This window comes from Rhincodon typus, chromosome 22 (assembly GCF_021869965.1).
Source record: "Rhincodon typus isolate 14 chromosome 22, sRhiTyp1.1, whole genome shotgun sequence".
Lineage (NCBI taxonomy): Eukaryota > Metazoa > Chordata > Chondrichthyes > Orectolobiformes > Rhincodontidae > Rhincodon > Rhincodon typus.
In genome coordinates, this window is record NC_063353.1 from 10,725,963 (window position 1) to 10,746,075 (window position 20,113).

The window sequence follows — 20,113 nt, forward strand, 5'->3', positions numbered from 1 at the left end:
AAGAGCAGTTTGGTATTGTGACAGGGATGGAAACCCGAGGGGTTCAAACACAAAATTCTGGGAAAGATGAGCAGGGATGGGGACACAGAAGGGATTACCAAAACAATTTCATATCTGCATACGTACCATTGATCACATTTAAAATAATATTTGATGCTACAGAAAATTCACACTTATCTTTATATCATATGAATATAGTTTTATATAGAGACTGAAATATCGCTTATCTTGCCTTTCTCATCCCCATATGAAAATGCAGACTACAAAGGTGGTAAATTCCAACAGATGACTGGAAAATTCTTGTTCTTGCATCCTGAGTGCTTGCTATTCTTTCATGGGACATGGCTATTGCTGCCAAGGCCAACATTTTGCTTCTATCCCTGACTGCCCTTCAACTGAGTATTTTGCTAGGTCATTACAGGGGGTAGTTAAGAGTCAACAACATTGCTATGGGTCTGGAGTCACATGTAGGCCAGCCTGGGAAAAGATGGAAGATTTCCTTCCCTAAATGAATGAATGAACCAGATGGATTTTAATGACAATCGATGAGAGTTGGCATGGTCACTATCACTGAGACTTGCTTCATATCGCAGATTTATTAATTAAATAATAAACTCCACCGGATACAGAGATGGAATTTAACCCTACATTCCCAGAGCATTAATCTGTGTGTCTGGATCACTTGTCAGGTGGACATCACTGTTGCACAACCGCTGCCTCTCATATTTCTCCTATACTACAGGAAAAAAATTTCAAAACCATTTCCTTCCTTCCTTTACTCCGAATACAATACGTTGCTAACTATTTGCTGCTCACAAATGCACTGAATTAATTTCCAAGTATCGTTTAAATTTTCAGCCTCACGGCTGGGCTTAAGTCATTATCAGCTCCTAGTCAGGCCCTGAACATTTCTCTCCCTGCTCATATACAGACGCACACATACAATTTTCTACAGGCTTCAAACAGCAGTCAGTAATTTATAGTAAAAACATCATCAATGAAGGGTCTTGTCTGTTCATACAGTATAAAAAATAGCCATGAGAATGAAGTTTCACACTTTTCATTTAAAACGTACTGTACCGCAACTTCAATGTTGACACAACTAAAACTCAAATTTGGGAAAGAGACAAGAACACACCTGCAGATTAAAGCAGTGCTGATCGAAAGAATCACAAGACAGACACTTTTTCCCACCATCGAGTAGAAGTGTGAGGGAATGAACACTTAGCATCTGCTGAAAAGTTACATGGCATTCAGGTATAAAATCAGGTCTGCATTGCCACACTATAAAGTAGGCAGAAATAGCTTTGTGGTTAAAGTGTTCTCTAGTTACTAACTCACCGACCAATATTCACTATTTTTATTTAGCTTGTCAAAACCACTCAATTTTGAACACATTTCCTCTTTCACCTCCACTCTAGGAACAACTGGAATACTCATCCAAACATGAAAATGAAGGACGAAGAGTTTTGGTCTGAAACATTGACTTTCCTGCTCCTCTGATGCTGGCTGACCTGCTGTGCTTTTCCAGCTTCTCATCTATAGACTCTAGCTTCCAGCATCCACAGTCCTTATTGTCTCCAATAAAAATGAAGGGTTGCATTAAAATGACTTCCAATTATCCAAATCAACTGAAATTCTAGCGTACTTAAAAGAAAAAGGCATTTCGGCTAAAAAGGAACAATCGATCTTCTAAATTACAAAGTGAAAATACAACTTACACAGTGTGAAGTAAAGGGCAAATTCTAAACCTATATAAATAATTGGTCAAGCCACAGCTAAAAATAAAACTATACAGAATTTTGGGTGCTGCACTTTAGCATGAATGCCAGAACTGGGCGACAGGAGAGATTTATTAATATCAGAGATGAAGAGGAAACTAGAATATCAGAGTCTTTTTCACTGGAATATTGGATATGAAGACAGCTGGGAAATGTAGAATTGGCTCATGGGCAAGAAACAGCAAATGAGAATAAGGGTGAGACCTCATCTGAAGTACTGTGAACAGCTTTGGTTCCCGTATTTAAGGAAAGGTATCACAGAATCCCGACAATGTGGAAGCAGGCCAATTGGTCCATCAAGTCCGCCAACACTATGAAGAGCATCCTACCCAGATCCATCCCAATCCCTGCCCTATCCGTGGCACCCTGCCTTTCCCATGGCTAATCCACGTAACTCGCACCTCCCTGGACACTGTGGACAATTTAACATATCCAATCCACCTAACCTAAACAACTCTGAACTGTGGGAGGAAACCCATGCAGACATGTGAAAAATGTGCAAACTCTACACAGACAGTTGCCCGAGGCTGAAATCAAACCCGAGTCCTTGGCGCTGTGAGGCAGTAACATTAACCACTGAGCCACCCTATTACTGATTATTACATTGGAGGCAGTTCCAAAAAAGTTTGCGAAGATGATCCCTGGTATGCAGCAAAGTCTAAACAGGTTGGGACTCTACTCACTTAAGTTTAGAAGAATTAGAGGTGATCTCATTGAAACATATAGAATTCTTAAGGGACTTGAGTAAAGCTGAGAGGATGTTTTCCCTTATGCAGTGTTTAAGGCCAGACAGCACAGTCTCAGAATTAAGGGGCACCAGTTAAAGACTGAAATGAGGAAGAACTTCTTCTTTCAGAGCATTGACAGTCTTTGGAGCTCCCTGCAACAGAGTTATGGGGGCAGAGTTCTTGTGTATATTTAAGGCTGAGACAGATAGATTCTTGATCAGTAAGGGAAATCAAGGGTTATGTGGAAAATGCAGAAAAATGGATGAGGAATGTTGGATCAGCTATGATCCTATTCACTTGATGGAGCAGGCTTGAGAAGCTCGACAGCCTTCTCCTGTTCGTACCTCTATGGTCTATGATCTAAACTCTTGAAATTTTATGAGGTTTGCACAAGCTGAAAACGATTTCCAATTGTGGGATAGTCAGTAATCGGAAGGTAAAATTAAATGAGACGAAGAACAAAGCATGAGTTTAGGAGAGTTTACAATGCTTAAGGCTGTTGGTACATGGATCTCAGTAAGAATTTGTATTTTAACATCATCCTTAAACCTACCAATGTGCTTTGCTGATCAGCATAGGGAAAACAGATGCTGAGACAGAAATTAACTAAGAAAGGCGACAAGAGGTTTGCTAAAAATACTGAATGAGAGTTTTTAAAAGACCGATGTGGGGACCTAGCTAGTAATAGCCACATTTCAAATACAAATTGATGCTAAAGAAAAAGACTGAACCAAGTGAAGTATCGGTTGTCAATGGCAAGGCAAAGGGAGAGAGGGGACAGCAAGAGACTGGAACCAGAGAATCTCAGTGTTCAGCAGAACATGTGGATTTTAAAATCACTCCTGCACTCCAAAATATTACAAACCTTTCTTCTTTCTCACACCACATCCCCATGCTCATCAATCACTTTGTACTTGAACATAAACTGTTATATCTCTAAATTTTGCCAGTTTACATGAAAGACAACTGACTGACTTGAAAAATTAACTGCTTCACTTTTCACAGATGAGAGTTTCTATTTTATTTCAGATTTTTAGCATTCACAGTACTTTTTAAAAACTCACTCATGGGATTTGGGTGCTGCTGGTTAGGCCAGAATTTACTGCCCAGGCCTAATTCCCGCAAAGAAGATGCGTAATGAGCTGTCCCCTTAAACTACTGCAGTCCTTAATGTGTAGGGCCACCCACAGTGTTGTTAGGAAGGGAGTTCCAGGATTTTCACCCAACAACAGTGAAAGAACAGTGATATGCTTCCAAGACAGGATGGTGTGACTTGGAGGAAAACCTAGAACTGATGGTGTTCCCACCTATTTGCTGCCCTTGACCTGCATTACTCTTTAAACAATGAGTCAGTGTCAATCAGCAAAGCTGAGGCATCTTGTGGAGCTGCAGGATATTGGACAGGATGATGTTTATGAAGGACTATAGGTTGATTAACCTCATGTTTGAACAAATAAAAACTGAAAGTGCTACAGAAACTCAACAGGTCTGGCAGTATCTGTAATGACAAAGAGTTAAACACAGTCCAATGTGACTTTCCTTTGGAACTGAAGAAAGGTCAAAGTGTGATGGATTTTATGTAAGCAGGACAGAAGGGAACAGTGAGGGGCTGCAGGAGATTGAGAAAGCAAAGAAGGTGGACAGGATGAAAGACACAATTGAAAACCCCCAAGAGATTCTTCAAGATAGGGATTAGTTTATGAACAGTCTAGTCTGATTTTGCCAAAGATAGGAATTTCAGCAATGGATAGACTGATTCAGGAGCAGAGATAGATGATACTGCAATGATGTATTGAATATTATTGATGGATGGTACAAGATGTCTAATGCTCATTTCAGATTCAGATGGAATGCCAAGATTGCCAGCAGTTTAGATAATCTGTACTGTTAAAGAAATTTCAATATTACCCTACAAAAAGAAATAGTGGAAAGTGAATGCAAAATAGCTTTTAAATAAGGAATTGGATGAGTCATAGTCACACAGCACAGAAGCAGAGCCTTCGGTCCAACCAGTCCATGCTGACCATAATCCCAGACTAAACTAACCCCACCTGCCTGCACTTGGCCCATATCCCTCCAAACATTTCTTATTCACGTACTTATCCAAATGACTTTTAAATGCTGTAATGGTACTCGCATCCACCACTTTCTTTGGAGTTTATTCCATACACAGTTATTTAAAAGAAGACAAGGAAATAGGATGCAGAGGGGCAAGGAATCGAGACTAACCCACTTTTTCTTTTAGAAAGCTGGCACAGTCATGATGTGCAGAACGGTTGCTTCTTGTATTCTATATTTCTATGATCTCTAATCATCGTAAGCTGTAGTAGCGGTGGGTACGGAGATATTTTTAAACAGCCATTTGTTTTCTTTACGTTTACTCATGAATTTACACAGTTCTTAGCTGACCAGCCTAACTGAAGACGTACAAGTGCAGCACTGGCTAACTGTCTTTCAGTTTACAGTCTTCCTTTATGAGCAGCGCAATCTGTCTATTTTGGACATTTCTCCACAACTAAAGTTACACATTTCACAAGGAAACTTTCTAAATTCTTTTTAGACTTAGTAGAGGTGCTGAAAATTATGTATGGTTTTGAAAAAGCATGCAAGGATAAACTGGTTCTACTGGGTGGAGGGTCAGTAGGCAGAGGACACAGGTTTAAGATAATCAACAAATGAACCACAGGGGATTTGTTTCCTGCAGATATTTGTTAAGATCTACGAGCAGCCTGAAATGGTGGTAGAAGTAGATTCAATGATAGCTTTCATAAGAATGTTGAACAGAAAAAATTTGCAGGCTTCAAGAGGAGCAAGGAGGTGTGGCTCACTGGATCGCTTTCAAAGAGCCAGCACAGACACAATGTGCTGAATGGCCATGTACAAAAGATACCTTGGAACTCCGCAAACCTGCCTAATCAGGCAATCACGTTAATGCTAACGTTAGACAAAACTACTCATGTAAATTTCTCTACATTCTTCATCACCCTTTTTAAAAAAAATTTAAATCACACCTTTCTTTGTGCAAAATGTCAGACACATGAGAAATCCTCTGAGCCTCTGGCACTGCGGATTTAGCAAGTTGCTAAGAGATACGAGACCAGCTTGATTATTCTTTCTCACTCTGTATGGCAGAGCTCTTTGTTACACTGAGAAGTTCAGCTAAAACTAAGATTTAGTAAAAGGGGAACATCAGAATCATGATCATATGATTTGCTATCATATGACAGTACTTCCTTCAATTCAATATGACGTACTTCTTGAGAAGAAGAGTGCATATTCTTGGAGCAATTTGGCTAAAACAGTGAAATGAAAACAATTGAAATAAGGAGCTGCATATCCAAAAACAGAAAGGTCTCAATGATCTACACAAATGGTCAGGTCCAGTATAGCCAATTAGTGCACAGCAGGATCACAGAAACAGAATTATCTGATTCTAGAACAAGTTGTTGGCCAGTAAAATGGACAGTTTTTTTTTCGTTTCTCATTGAACGTGCAAGACTTTTAACACCATACTTGTTTACGAGAAGAGCCAGACTGCTCCTAACTGAATCCCCATAAAGAAGTTCACATCTCTGCCAACGTGGCCCTCCCTCTTTACTGTACTGGAGTGACTACATTAAATAGCAGACTTGAACTCACTATTTTCACACAAGAGCAAGTGTGCTACCAATTGAGTTTTATATAAACCTTTGAGATTCCACTAGACAGAGGTTAAAAGTTACCTGCCATCATAGCTACAAGACTAGCCTTGTAGACGTTTGTTAATGATCCCAATTCTCCTGTTCCGAGTATGGTCTTCATATGGGCTTCCCCACAAGCGTCATGACATTGTTGAATCTCGTTATACAACTCTAGAAACACAATAAATGTTGAGAGCTTTAAACAGAAAATTGCAATATGCGAATGTGCTTTTCCATTTTTCTCAATGCCCTATCCTTGATACATCAGCGCGACTTTCCCCAAAATGCTACGTCAAATATACTCCCCTATTCTCTCTCTGTAAGCTGCTTGCAATTTCCCATTCTGCCCTCCCTGATATTTGCCCTCATCATCTCTCTTGGCTGTGTTCCTACGGTGAAGGTACACTGACACACTCAATTTGAGTTTTTTTTTTCTTCATGGCATGTGGGCATCTCTGGCCAGGCCAGCATCTATTACCCAGAGGGCAGTTAAGTGCCAACCATATTGCTGTGGGTGTGGAGGTACAGCTCAGTCAGATCAGGTAAGGACCACCAGTTGCCTTCCCTAAAGGACATTGGTGAACGAGAATTTTTCCAACAATTGATAATGATTTTATACTCATCATTGGATTCCTAATTCCACGTATTTATTGAATTCAGATTTCATCATCTGTGATGGCAGGATTTGAACCCAGGTCCCCAGAAAATTACCAGGGTCTCTAAATCAATAGTCTAGTGATAATACCACTAGGCCATCACCTCCCCATTCAGCCAATCGGCTTGCTGGAGCAATACAGCAGGATAGTTAGGAGTCAAACAAGTTGGTGGGAGACTGCAGTCACATACTGACTACGTTTCCCAGGTTTCCTTCTCTGAAACGAACCAGTTGAGTTTTTTTTTTAAAATGACAGTTTCTTCTGTTCAAACAGAAAACAAAAATCTCATACTGTAATGGCTGTTTCACGATCATAACCAAGAACGTGCATTCCCAAGTTGAATGGTAAATATCAAGTAGGAAAGACTTTGCAGCAGAAATGAAAATTAACCCAAGTATGAGACACATTGAAGCGTCCAACAGAATATTGACAAATTCCGCAAATACATAAACTAATGTAACACAATTAACTTCTAATCTTTCCTTTTCTGCTTCTGAGCAAGCACTCTAATCAAAGTCCCCAGTTAGATTAGGATGAAGAAATTACACAGTGCTTATTAGAACAAGTATAATAATCACAATTGTCTGATGCATAGTGATTGGTAACAAGCTTTGCGCCAAAGGGGGAGACTCTTTCAGTTTAACAAAGGAGTTTGCCTCAGTGATGACAAACATATTATATAACAGAAGCAAAAGAACCAGTAATTTTGAGAGAAGTCTGTTCAAAAGAGAATGCAGGCAGGTAGTCACAGCAGTACACACTACAATTTATTTTTGAACAAAATATAAACAACATCCAAATAATTCTTGCTTGCAGACAGTTAAACAGCCCTTACCTTCCCACTGGCCTTTCAGCACCAAGGTTCTGTTAATTACAATGTCAATTTCTCTAGCACCTTCTGCAACAGCCATTTTTATCTCTTGCAAACGTATCACCAGTGGTGTCTGTCCAGCAGGAAAACCAGTTGCCACTGAAACATTAAAACAAAGTTATAATTTGAGCTGAATTGAGACAAAGAAGTAAAGTGAATTTCTACTGTGTTCATGTACAAGTTTTGCAGCATGATGTGATATAAAGACAAAAGGCATCCATGAAATGTAACCATGGGAGAAAGATCAGGGCACAAAGAGACCAACGTGAAATTGAAGTCACAATCAAAGAATCTAAGTGCTCCAAAAATAATGGAGAACTAGGTACAGAGTTGCAGAAGGCAGGAATACAGTTGAGTGGCTGTGGAGCAGAAGACCGGAAAGGTCCGGTGTTATGGACACATGCAAGCATACATGGTAGCAGGAGATTACTATGTTCTGTACAGAACCAAACTGAAATTAACATGCTAGGCAAATAAATCTAGAGGAACAGGAAGAGGACAAGGGTGGATTAATGTAAATGTGGAGCATATGCAGCTCTTGCCCTCCACTGAAGTACATTTGGATAAATTAACATTTGAAGAGTTGATGCAAGGAGGCCAAACAAGAAAGCAATGAATAAATCGAGATGAACTAATGAAGAGTGAATTGAGAATTTCAATGGCAGAAGGTGAGAGATACAGGTGCAGGTGAACAGCTGCACAAGAGGATAAAAAGTGTTTTAGTAATGTGGATGTGGGAAGCTGAGCAGAACACTATGATTCACTGTTAATATCAAAAGCTACAAGCTCTTATTTTCCACTTGTCATTATTTTAACAATTAACATGACATAGTTAAAATGACACCGATCAGAAAATCTAGATCAGAATTTTCATTAGAATCACTGCCAAAAAATCTGTTGAATGCATTTATTTTAAAAATTCAACATAATTTACTATCATTGCAAACAAAAAAGGTTTTAAACTTTCATACCTGAGGCAACAGGGATATTACACTCTATACTCTTCAATGTTTGTACTGCATCAGACACCCGAGATGGGTAAACACACACTGCAGCAGTAGTAATACCTACAAAACAACATAGATCGCTATTTACTCTTGAATACTTTGAACAGGATTAAATGTGTATACTATATATACCATGAGAATAACGCCAACAACATCCTATTCACCACAGCTATGACATTAATATTTTCTGTCAAAAGAGAAGGGTTCTTTGAATTCTACAAACTACTTTAATCAAAACAATTTTGCCACAGATATACAGACTACAGTATTTGGACTACAGACTCTGACAGTAACTGTATTTTGGAAAGGCAAATCAGGGCTGGGCTTATACACTTAATGGTAAGGTCCTGGAGAGTGTTGCCAAGCAAAGAGACCTTGGGGCACAGGTTCATAGTCCCTTGAAAGTAGAGTCACAGGTTGACAGGGTAGTGAAGAAGGCATTTGGTACACTTGCCTTTATTGGCCAATGCATTGAGTATAGGAGTTGGGATGTCATGTTGCAGTTGTACAAGACATTGGTTAGGTCACTTTTGGAATACAGGTAGTTCTCCTATAACACGATAGCTGCATTCTTGTGTGACCTTGCATTACAGAAAATCGTGCTACAGGGAAATCGCTATAGAAAGTTGTTGTACCTGCACAGCAGAAAGCTCGTGTTATCCAAACAGCATCCACTATTCATCAAGCACGTTACAGTCAATTCGTGTTAATGAAACATGCATTATAGCAGAGCTACCTGTACCACATTTAATTCTGGTCTCCCTGTTATAGGAAAGATGCTGTTAAACTTGAAAGGGTTCAGAAAAGATTCACGAGGATGTCTCCAGGGTTGGAGATTCGAGCTATAGGGAACGGCTGAATAGACTGGGGCTATTTTCCCCGAAGTGGCGGAGGCTGAGGGGTGGCCTTACAGAGGTTTATAAAATCATGAGGGGCATGGATAGGATGAATAGCCAAGGTCTTTTTCCCCCAGAGTAGGGGAGTCCAAAATGAGACAGCATAGATTTAAGGTGGTGGGTGAAAGACTTAAGAGAGATCCGAGGGGCAACATTTTCATGCAGAGGGTGGTGTGTTTGTGGAATGAGCTGCCAGAGGAGATGGTGGAGGCGGGTGAGGGTAGAATTACAACATTTAAAAGGCATCTGGATGGGTACATGAACATGAAGGGTTTAGAGGGATATAGGCCAAATGCAACAAATGGGACTAGATTAATTTAGGATATCTGGTCTCTACGACCCTATGCAAGCCCTCAATGTCCAAGTAACTCAATCCTATTTGTACTTGTATTTCTCTTTCCTTAGTGTGTACTGTTTGGATTACAGCAAAAATTTATAATCTTGAGTAGATGTCATTCTCAAATCAAGGGAGAGCTGATGATAATGACAATGTTTGAATTTCACAGTACTGTAAAATTCTAAAGGCTGTTCTTAGTTTTGCTGCCCCATTTATTGGATAAATCCTAAGATTAGAACACTGAGATCTATTTGTATCTCTCACTCTGCAAATTCAAATTTATGTGTGATTTATGAAGGCAAAAAGCTATATCTTCCTTGTGATAAGAATTTCAGTTTCAATCATTTTCCACATCTTTCTCTTGTGAGGCCACTGTTGAAAAGGTAGGCTGATTTAGTTAAACACACGATTGCCTGGAGACGAAGTTGATTACTTAAGAGGATTACGAATCACTTTATACAACTTTCCCTCAAGGTGAGCAGAGTCCAAGATTGCGTAGTTTGTATGGTGTGAAAGGAAAAAGTTCAAGCTCCTTCATGGCTTATCTTCACTCCATGCCTCATTATACTTTATATTAAAGGGAGTTTACAGTAAAGGCCTTTGCAACTGAAGCAAACACAACAATGATTAATTGCTAGGCAGCTGTATTTTTCAACAAAAATTTGCAACATCACAAACTTTAAAATGAAATGTCAGGCAACTATTCAGCATTAATATGTGTCAAATAACTATCACTTGTTAACAGGGAAATGGAAAGGGTAGAATGAATGCTGATGAGAAGTGATGAGCTCATTCATTAGTAAGACTGAGTCCTGGAGAAAAGCAATGCAAGTCCAAGGCCAGTTTCAGGAAATAAAACCTCTCTTAGTGTCCAAAGGCAAGCAAACTCTTAAGAGAAAATGGCTGCTTAATGATGTATAGATGTACAGTTAGACATATAAATTAGCCCCATTACGAGTTCTGCTACCTTTATTGTCCATGTTGAGATTCTTGAGCAGGTCTTCTCTGATGGGGTGCTTGGCTTTGTAGCAGAGTCTTTGAACATTTGATGTTGTGTCATCACCAGACAACGTGGTGAGGTCAATACAGGTGACAGCTTTCAGCAACCATGCAGCCTATGAAAGTAAAGGGGAGTACATTCAGTAGAAATAACAAAAAATCAGGCTGCCATGATTTGCCAGAAGAAACAGCACTGTAATATTCATTTTCTGTCTTAAGACAGACATTCTACATTCGCAACTGTCACCAAAAGATTTAACTGGCAGGAATACAACAGAGATGACAGCTACATTCCAGATCTGAATCCTGGCAGAAGTTATCTGTAATCAGTGCCTCTATTCCTCTCTCTGACAAATATAGGTATCACATTTCTGAAACATCCATGTGGTGAGAATGACATGTAGAGAACATTTTAATGCTTTTCTGTCTCAGTCTCCAATTTATACTATTAAATGTGAACATAGTATGTTAAAGATGGTGTCACAGCTACAGTTAAAACAAGTTTTTGTAACAGTGAACCATTGCATTCCAATCTTCCAAACATGGTGCAGTTGGTGATAAAGCATTATAAAAACTACCCATTGGACTGAACTTTGGCCTTTTGACTGGCATGGTTCTCAAAGATCAATTCTGACCCATCTGTTTACAAGACAGACGAAAGTGACGTTGAATATAACTGAGAGTGTACCAAAATAACACAAGTTTATTAATGTAAATCAGAAATAAGCCAAACAAATTATTTGCAAAAGCCTGTTTATAGAAGGAATTACCATCACAAAGTCTAGCTGAGGGAGCATGTGAATGTAAGAAACTGAATCAGCTGGTCCTTCAAACACAAAGGATATTTGGTAAAGAGGCAGACTATGATAGAAACTTAGAAATTACAACAGAGGTGGCCATTTCACCCATTTTGACTGCTCTGGTGTTTGTTTTTCGGTCAAAGATACCAGTTCTAACCCTATATACTTGTCAATTTCACCTAAAATGTCATAGCTTTCAGTGGTTAACAGCTATATTTTGAAGGGCACCTGCTATTTATCAATGTCATACAGACACTACATAGTCCATTGTTAATTTACCTGAGTTTCACTTGCAAGGAGAAAGTGCATTTATTAAATAGTCTACTATTGAGACTTTTTCTGCTTTAGCTGGGATTGCTTCATTTGTCTAAATTCTTAGGCTTTCTAAATAACTGGCAATTTGCTGACACATATAGTTAAAACTAACTGTAAAAAACAAAACATTTGAAATATCTGTTTTAATTGAAAAAAAATTTAAGTAAAAATCAAGTAAACTCTTCCTCGCAGAAGCAAGGAAGAAACCAAAGCCTGTATACTTCTCAATGGTGTTGATGGTGGATGATCAGTAATAACCAGCAGGTAATCTTTAGCCTCAAACTCTCAATGAATTTGTTGCAAATGTGCTTCATCAAATACTGATGCACTTCTGCTCAATTACTGTGCATCATGTTTATAGGGTGTTGAACCAGCGTATACATTTTTCAACTGCACAGCTCTCCTTCGGAACAGCATTATTAAACTAGTTATTCTGAAAATGCTCCACCAAATTTCATTGCCTCCTATGTCAAATGCGATGCTGGGTCAAACTCGATTTGCTGACTCAGTCAAAACTTTCTGCATGGAAGAGGGAGAATTTTACGAAAATGATTGTTGTAATTTACAGCAACGGCACTCAAGGTAAACAGTGTGCAGCCTGGTGGAAAACTCTCCTGCTTATAGCTCAGAATAAATTGTTGTTTCTTGCTGTCTAATGGCAAGCTAATTATTTACACTTCAAGAAAGAAACTGAATTGATATAGCAATTATCACATTGCTACGACATTCTTGAGCCTTTCCATTTTTTTTCTGACATAAATATTTTGGAGTCAAATTATGTTTAGGGGTTATTTAAAATATATAAATTTACAGAGTTGACATGATAGACCACAGGCTGCAGCATCATCTTGTGAGCACTAGCACGTTTGTCAACAGTGCTATAACGTGGCACTTGCTCACTGATGGTAAGTTCGGGTTCCATCAGGGCCCCTCTGTTCCTTCTGGCCTTGGTCCAAAAATGGACAATAGAGCTATGTTTGAGGAACAAAGTTACAGTGACTGCCTGCCCTTGACATCAAGACTGCATTTGTTCAAGTGAGGCATCAAGGAGTCCTAAAAGAATGAGAGTCACCCTTGGTTGGAATCATACCTAGCACAAAGAAAGATGGTTATGGTTGTTGAAGGTCAGTCATCTCTGTCCTAAAACATTGCTGCAGCAGTTGCTCAAGGTAGCTCCTTGCCCCAGCCATCTTCATCTACTTCATCAGTGGCTTTTCCTCCATCATAATGTCACACATGGGGATGTTCACTGATGCTTCTATAATGTTCAGCATCATTCATGACTCAGATACTGAAGCAGCTTATGTTCATATGCAGCAAGACCTGGGCAACATTCAGGCTTGGGTTGATAAGTGGCAGGTAACATTCATGTAACACAATTGCTAGGAAATGACCACCTCCATCTACAAGAGAATTTAACCATCTCCTCTTGACTTTCAATGGCAATGTCATTCTTGAATCACCCCCTAACATCCTGGGGGTTACCACTGACGAGAAATTGAACTGGACCAGTCATGTGAATACTGTAGCTACAAAAGGAAGTCAGAAGCTGGGAACTCTGTGGTGAGTGACTCAACTCCCAGCTTCCCAAAGCCTGTCCATAAATCAGTAATGTGATGAAATACCTTCCTCTTAGATGAGTGCTGTTCCAACAAAACTCGAGTTGTTTGACTCGATCCAAGTCAATGCAGCCCACTTGATTGGCATCCACATACACCTTCACTCCTTCGATCACTGACGTAAAGTAGCAACAGTGTGTACTGTATACAAAGTATATGTAACAACTCACCAACGCTGCTTTAACAGCACCTTCCAAATCCACAAGTCCTGTCTCATAGAAGGACAAGGGCAACAGATGCATGGGAAAACCATCACTTTCCAGTTCCTCTTCAAGCCATACACTATCTTGCCTTACAACTGTATCACGATTCCTTCACTGACACTGGGTCAAAATCCTAGAACTCCCTTCCTAATAGCGCTGTGGATGTACCCACACCACATGGACTGCAGTGATTCAAGGCGGAGGCTTAGCATCACCTTCTCAAGGGCAATAAATTCTGGCATGACCAGCAATGTTAGCATTCTCTGAGAAAATTTAAAAAATACCCCACTTGCATCTCAAACAGGATCTCCTGTTCTAAAAGCAAAGGACTACAGATGTTAGAAATATGAAAAAAAAAACAAAAAATTCTGAAGAAGCTCAGCAGATCCAGTAGCATCTCTGGAGACAGAAACAGAGTTTCTGTTTCAAGTCCAATATGACTTCGAACAGCTATATCAAAACATTAACACTGTTTCTCTCTCTGCAAATGGCGTGAGACCTGTTGACAGTCCTGCCAAAGTTGGACTTGTCAGTACACTAGGAATGTAATTGATCCAACTCAGAGAGTCCCACAGTGTTCATTGCTCCTTGGAGCTTACAACACCAAAATTTCAGCTCACAGCCCAACTTGGAGTCCTGGCCCCATGTAGAAAGCCCTGCTCTCTAGCCTAATCTAGGTTAATGATGGATATCATTAAGTGCAGTGTCCAGAAAGCAACCACCAAGGGAAATACAACAGTAAACTTCTGTCCAGTCCTAAACCTTTCAACGCTACTCTCTTCTTTCTGCCTTTTAACTATTTTCATATCCACACAACCAATGCTCCTTTGAAACCATGGGCTTCAATTTCACTAACAAAATTGGTGAGAAAAGTATGTCAAGTTAATTACTTACTTGCCATTCCTTGGACAAATTCCGCCTTGTCTGTAGCTGCTCTGCACGTCTCACAACAGCAGGTTGATTTACATGGACTCTGGATACCCAGCCCAAATCTGAATGGAGAATCAAATCATGAAACATGTTGCCCTTGCCCTCTTCACACAAAACGGCACAACTAACAAATTAAAACAACAGGCTCAAAAACAAAAATTGCTGGAAAAGCTCAGGAGGTCTAGCAGCATCTGTGAAGAGAAATCAGAGTTAATGTTTCGGGTCGAGTGACCCTTCCCTCCAGAGTTCTGAGGAAGGGTCACTCGACCCGAAACATTAATTCTGATTGCTCTCCACAGATGTTTCTAGACCTGCTGAGCTTTTCCAGCAAGTTTTGTTTATGTTTCTGATTTACAACATTCAGTTTTTATTAAAACAACAGATTGTCAAGTTTGCAAGAAAGTTGCATCTACAGCCTTTCAAAACAAAATAATTGCTAATTCTGAAATTAGAAGAGTAAATAACTGACCCAGAAAAGGCTTGAGAAACAAATCTGGGTGTTCTCAATATAAGGGGTGTCAATACATTATTTGCATCTCAGTGAACTCAGATTCTGCGAGTATTCTATATAGATAAGCTAAAGTGGGCCAAATGAACCCGCTCATCTCTACCTATCATGAGATTTTGAGGACGGGCTTTATTGTCAGTTACCACAGAACTGACCTAAAATCTAAAATCTGTCTGGAATCTGGAAGAAAAAAATCTGAAAAGAAAGAAAGCAATTGCACCTCAACCTAACAGGTTGAACGTACATTACAAGACTGCACTGCTGATGACAGTCCTAGTTTGTGCCCAAATGTCCGTTGTCAATGGATATCCAAATTACCAATGTGTAGTGTCAGCTTACAAATGTCATAAAAACACTGTACTATTTTGGCAACTGTACAATAACTATGCTTCTCTAAAATTCCTCGCCTCTCCAAAAACGTTAACATTCCTTCGTAGATACAATGTTTTCTCACACTTCTTCAGATTCTGGAAGCCGAGCTCAAATTCCCAATAGCACCCTTCAAGGTTGAACATTTTTGTACTATTGATAATTCTGTATATGTGTAACATAATAAGATTCACTGTGTGTTAACCAGTTCCTACAACAATTCTGTTCTCAAAATTAACTCAATTCATGTGCATTATTTCAGGACTGTAACACTTGGATATATGCTGCTGACATCAAAGTTAAGATAAATCATAACATCGTGGGGACATTGGACATGGTCGACACACAGGCTGCAATGCAATAGACCACCTTGTGAAATAGGATGTACTTTGCATAAAATCCTTGTCACTGACTGACCCTCTACCGTTCAGCTTATGAAAAGAACATCGTAGTATAAGCTACAGACCATGCCTGCACAATCTGCTTCTTTATTATCCTTCTTTCCACTTAATATCCTCAGAAATGTCATTTTGAAATAGGATTTGCAAACATGTATTTGTTCTTTCATGCATTTCATGCCAGAGCAACCACATTTAAAACAAACCAAAAATTACAAATGTTAGAAAATAAATTTTCTTAAAGGTTTAAATTTTCAGAGATCATATGAAATCCATTATGAATCTAGCTTAGACCTGGTACTTTGTAACCCCATCATAAGGCACACTTAACAGTGCATAGATGATGTCTGCTGAATATTAACCAAGAATTCTCCGTTCCCTCACCAACCACCGCCCAAGGTATTATACAATTTATTTTTCAATGGCACTTTTTTGTCTTTTCAGACTGGAGAACAGTGAAATTATGAAGTGCTGTTTATGTACACTAGACGGCATTCCATTGCATCATCAGAACAACTTGATGAAAGAGGCTTCACAGCAGTTTAGGAAGATTCCTATGAAACATGTTGCCCTTGCCCTCTTCACACAAAACAGCACAACTAACAAATTAAAACAACAGGCTCAAAAACAGAAGTTGTTGGAAAAACTCAGGTCTAGTAGCATCTATGGAAAGAATTCAGTTATTCTTCCAATGGCAGTTTGCTGTCCCACTGAAAACCCTATTCTTGTATACCCTTGATGACCTGTCAATGTTCTTATGGTAGGATTGGTCCGAGGTTGTCAACACGAGCAGATTTAAATTTAATTGGTATCTAGGGCCTGGTTTAAATTAATGGCTCGTATTCAAGCTGGTTGCCTTAACATCAAAACAAGCCTAGGTTGCCAATCACATAGCCAACTGATACATATGGTTCAATTTCAGAACTGACTGTGCATCCACAGCTGCCTGCAGACATTTTTTTGAATCTCCAAGCTTAGAAAAGCACATCACCTCTTAAAACTCTTGCCCCTTATCGTTTTTACATCCTGCCTTCTAATTCACAAGTACTCTACCCAACTTTACAACACCTAGAACCAGACCTAGGTTACTCGTAATTTATGAGGGTTCACTTCTCTTATTCTCTCAGCCTGGCGACCTTTTAATCTCAGAACAGTCTTTCAGCGAGGATTGTCCTTCAGGTTCTAGCACAAGCTAGATGACTTTTGTCTGAGAATTTTCACATATCTTGGACCCTTCACCTCTTATTGCCCATTGCTATTGCAAATGTAAAACACCTGGGGAGTACTGTTACAGCATTTGGATTCTTATTTAACAAATTATGTAAATGCATTTGAAGCATTTCAGAGAAGGTTTATAAAACAAATGACTAGAATGGGCAAATGTCTTGTAAAGAAAGATTAGACAGGGTAGGCTTGACCCCACTGGAGTTTAGAAGAAATTGGGGCACCTTAATTGAAACATACAAGATCATTTTCAACAAGATGCACGTGGAAAGGATGTTTCCTCGTGAGAAAATCTACAACTAGGTACTACTGTTTGATAAATAAGGAGCTGTCCATTTAAGAAAGAGATAATGAGAAATGTTTTCTTGCAAAAGACCATGTTGCTTTGGGATTCTCTGTCTCAAAAGGCAGTGGAAGCACAGTCCTTAAATATTTTAAAGGCAGAGTTGGATAGATTCTTGACAACTGGTATCAGGGTTCATGGAATATGGAACAATCAGATCAACCAGTTGGACAGCAATCACAAGGAGCCAAATGTCTAGTGTTGTTCCTAATTCGTATGTTCAGTTTTGTGTATTCGGATCATCCTGGGTCTTTAGGTATTTTGGTAAAAAAATACTGCACAATCCTCATATCTTCAACTTTCTTTTATTTGGAAGTAAACAGACAATTTAAAAGTCCAACTGTTTTACAATCCAAAATTCTGAACAGAGTGAGCGGACTCCCACAGTCTATTCGTGGTTTGCACAGACTGCTGCCACTATCTCCAAGTGTAAGCACTTTTCTACATCTTAGCAGTAATACATTCTGCACCCCCTTTAATCTATAGCAATCAAATCACCCACATTGTGTTAGGTAGTTTTAAGAGCATGATTCCTTTCATTTTATCCTAAAGGCCCTGCCCCAAAATGGAATCATCTTATTACAACCTCAGAGAAAGATTGTTAACTAGTAAGGAAATCCAGGGCTTTGAGCATAAAGCAGGAAATTGAAATTGAAAATGAAAATTTATCAAATCAGCCATGATCTCATCAAATGACAGAACAGACTCAATTGACCAAATGGCCTACTTCTATATCTCATGGTAACATTTACATGTTCTATAGATCATATGTTCAGTTTGACTCTTTGAAAAGAGCACAATTTATAATTAATAATTTGCACACAGCAAAGGATTTCCCATTCTATTCGGACATTATGTATCAGTTTTTAACGGATCAGAATTACCTCACTGCTCATGATGAAATGGCTGTGCTACTTCCCCATTATTAAGCTTCTAAACAGAGATTTGATCAAATGTGTATTTACAGTGCAACAGTACTACACACACACCATTTTACATAATTAACAGAAAGCAAGATAGAAAAACTTGCATTTACACAGCATGTTTCGTGAACACAGCTAATTATAATCACTAGTGTTACACAGGAATTAAAGCAGCCAATATGCAAACATTATTTGGTCATAACAGTGTTTGTTTTAAACCAATACCAATAAAGAAGTAATATCAACAAAGCCCAAGAGCTGCAAATGGAGTCAATTGATTTCCATTCACGCTATTTGAACCATTTGTAGATGAAAGCTCAAAACACTGTGCAGAAGTTTTTTTTATATTATTTAAGACACGGGTTTGCTATATACCCCTTTTCAGCTTCAAGAATACAAAAGGCAAAGTGAGAGACAAACTGGACGACTTAAATAAAATGAGGAGGTGCCGGCAACACTCAGCAGCTTTGGCAACATGTGCGGTGAGAAAAAAAAAGGCATAACGTTCAAAAGGTCAGCCCAATACAGGTAATGGTTTCCCCACTGATGCTGCCAGACTTGCTGAGTATCTCTTGTTTGTGCATCTGACAGTTTGACGAACGTTACTCTTTGGCCCTGGTGACCATTTCTGGACCGAGCTGCACTTATGCCCCCAATCTGATCGAATAGAGACTCTGACCCCAAGGTGAGGGCGAAATCCAGAGCTCAGTTTCCTGGGAATAGACCAGCTACTGGATCAGTGAGAGCTCACCATCACCGCTTCATGTTCACTGTCACACACACACGACCCTAACTCACCCCCTTTCACTTCACCATTCCACTCTCTCCCTTTCCCAGCTCCCACCAACGGCCATTCCTTACCCAGGGAACAACCGCAATTCCGGGCCGCCATACCGTCCAACACACAAAGCTTCCGGTCTGGTCGTCACTTCCGGCAGAATGCAGCCAATCAACTTCAGGTGCTCAGCCCAGCCAATCACAAGTGGACTATTCCTCATTGGGAGCCTCAGTAGCAATGGGTCAACATCCATTATTCATTTGTTCAGTCCTGAACCCATCTTATTAGCTACAGGCAGATTATCCATTACAATAGAGGCCATCTAATTAGCTCTGTCCTTCAGAAAAATCAGTCTGGATGATTCCCTTTGTGGAAGTGCCCACATCAAACAGGACTAGAGTAGAGCCCATCACATCCAGTGTGGATAGAGTGCATACTTTAGAACTCACTCACCAGGTGCAATGACACATCATACAAACCAGGGTCTGGATACATAGAAAAGTTAAATCAGTCCTTCCACATAGTTAACACCAGCAAGTGTTCATGCAGTCTTTCTTTGCATCACTTCCCAAACTTTTTTATAAGTGGCAAAAAAATGAGCAGATTCTAATGTTCAACTTAACAAGATATGACAACTTACACATAGTTTCAAACATCAAAGTAATCAATTCTAGCAGTTTGCTAACAACGTATGCAAGACAATAAGTCTATAATGACCTTGCCTTGTTTCAAAGAAAGTTGTAAAAAT

The 20,113-nt window shown here is 39.4% G+C and overlaps 1 protein-coding gene across 1 annotated transcript in view; it reads right to left on the reverse strand.

The window, feature by feature from the left end:
• dera (deoxyribose-phosphate aldolase (putative)) overlaps nt 1-19,905 on the reverse strand; it is a 38,036-nt gene extending 18,131 nt beyond the window's left edge. The window contains exons 1-6 of the mRNA XM_048610247.1: nt 19,449-19,905; nt 14,787-14,884; nt 10,924-11,071; nt 8,688-8,783; nt 7,681-7,815; nt 6,232-6,360 (exon numbers count right to left, since the gene is read on the reverse strand). Coding sequence (XP_048466204.1) covers nt 6,232-6,360; nt 7,681-7,815; nt 8,688-8,783; nt 10,924-11,071; nt 14,787-14,884; nt 19,449-19,479 — 637 coding nt within the window. The 5' untranslated portion in view covers nt 19,480-19,905. The remainder of the gene's footprint in view (nt 1-6,231; nt 6,361-7,680; nt 7,816-8,687; nt 8,784-10,923; nt 11,072-14,786; nt 14,885-19,448) is intronic.
• Between the last annotated feature and the right edge of the window lie 208 nt (nt 19,906-20,113).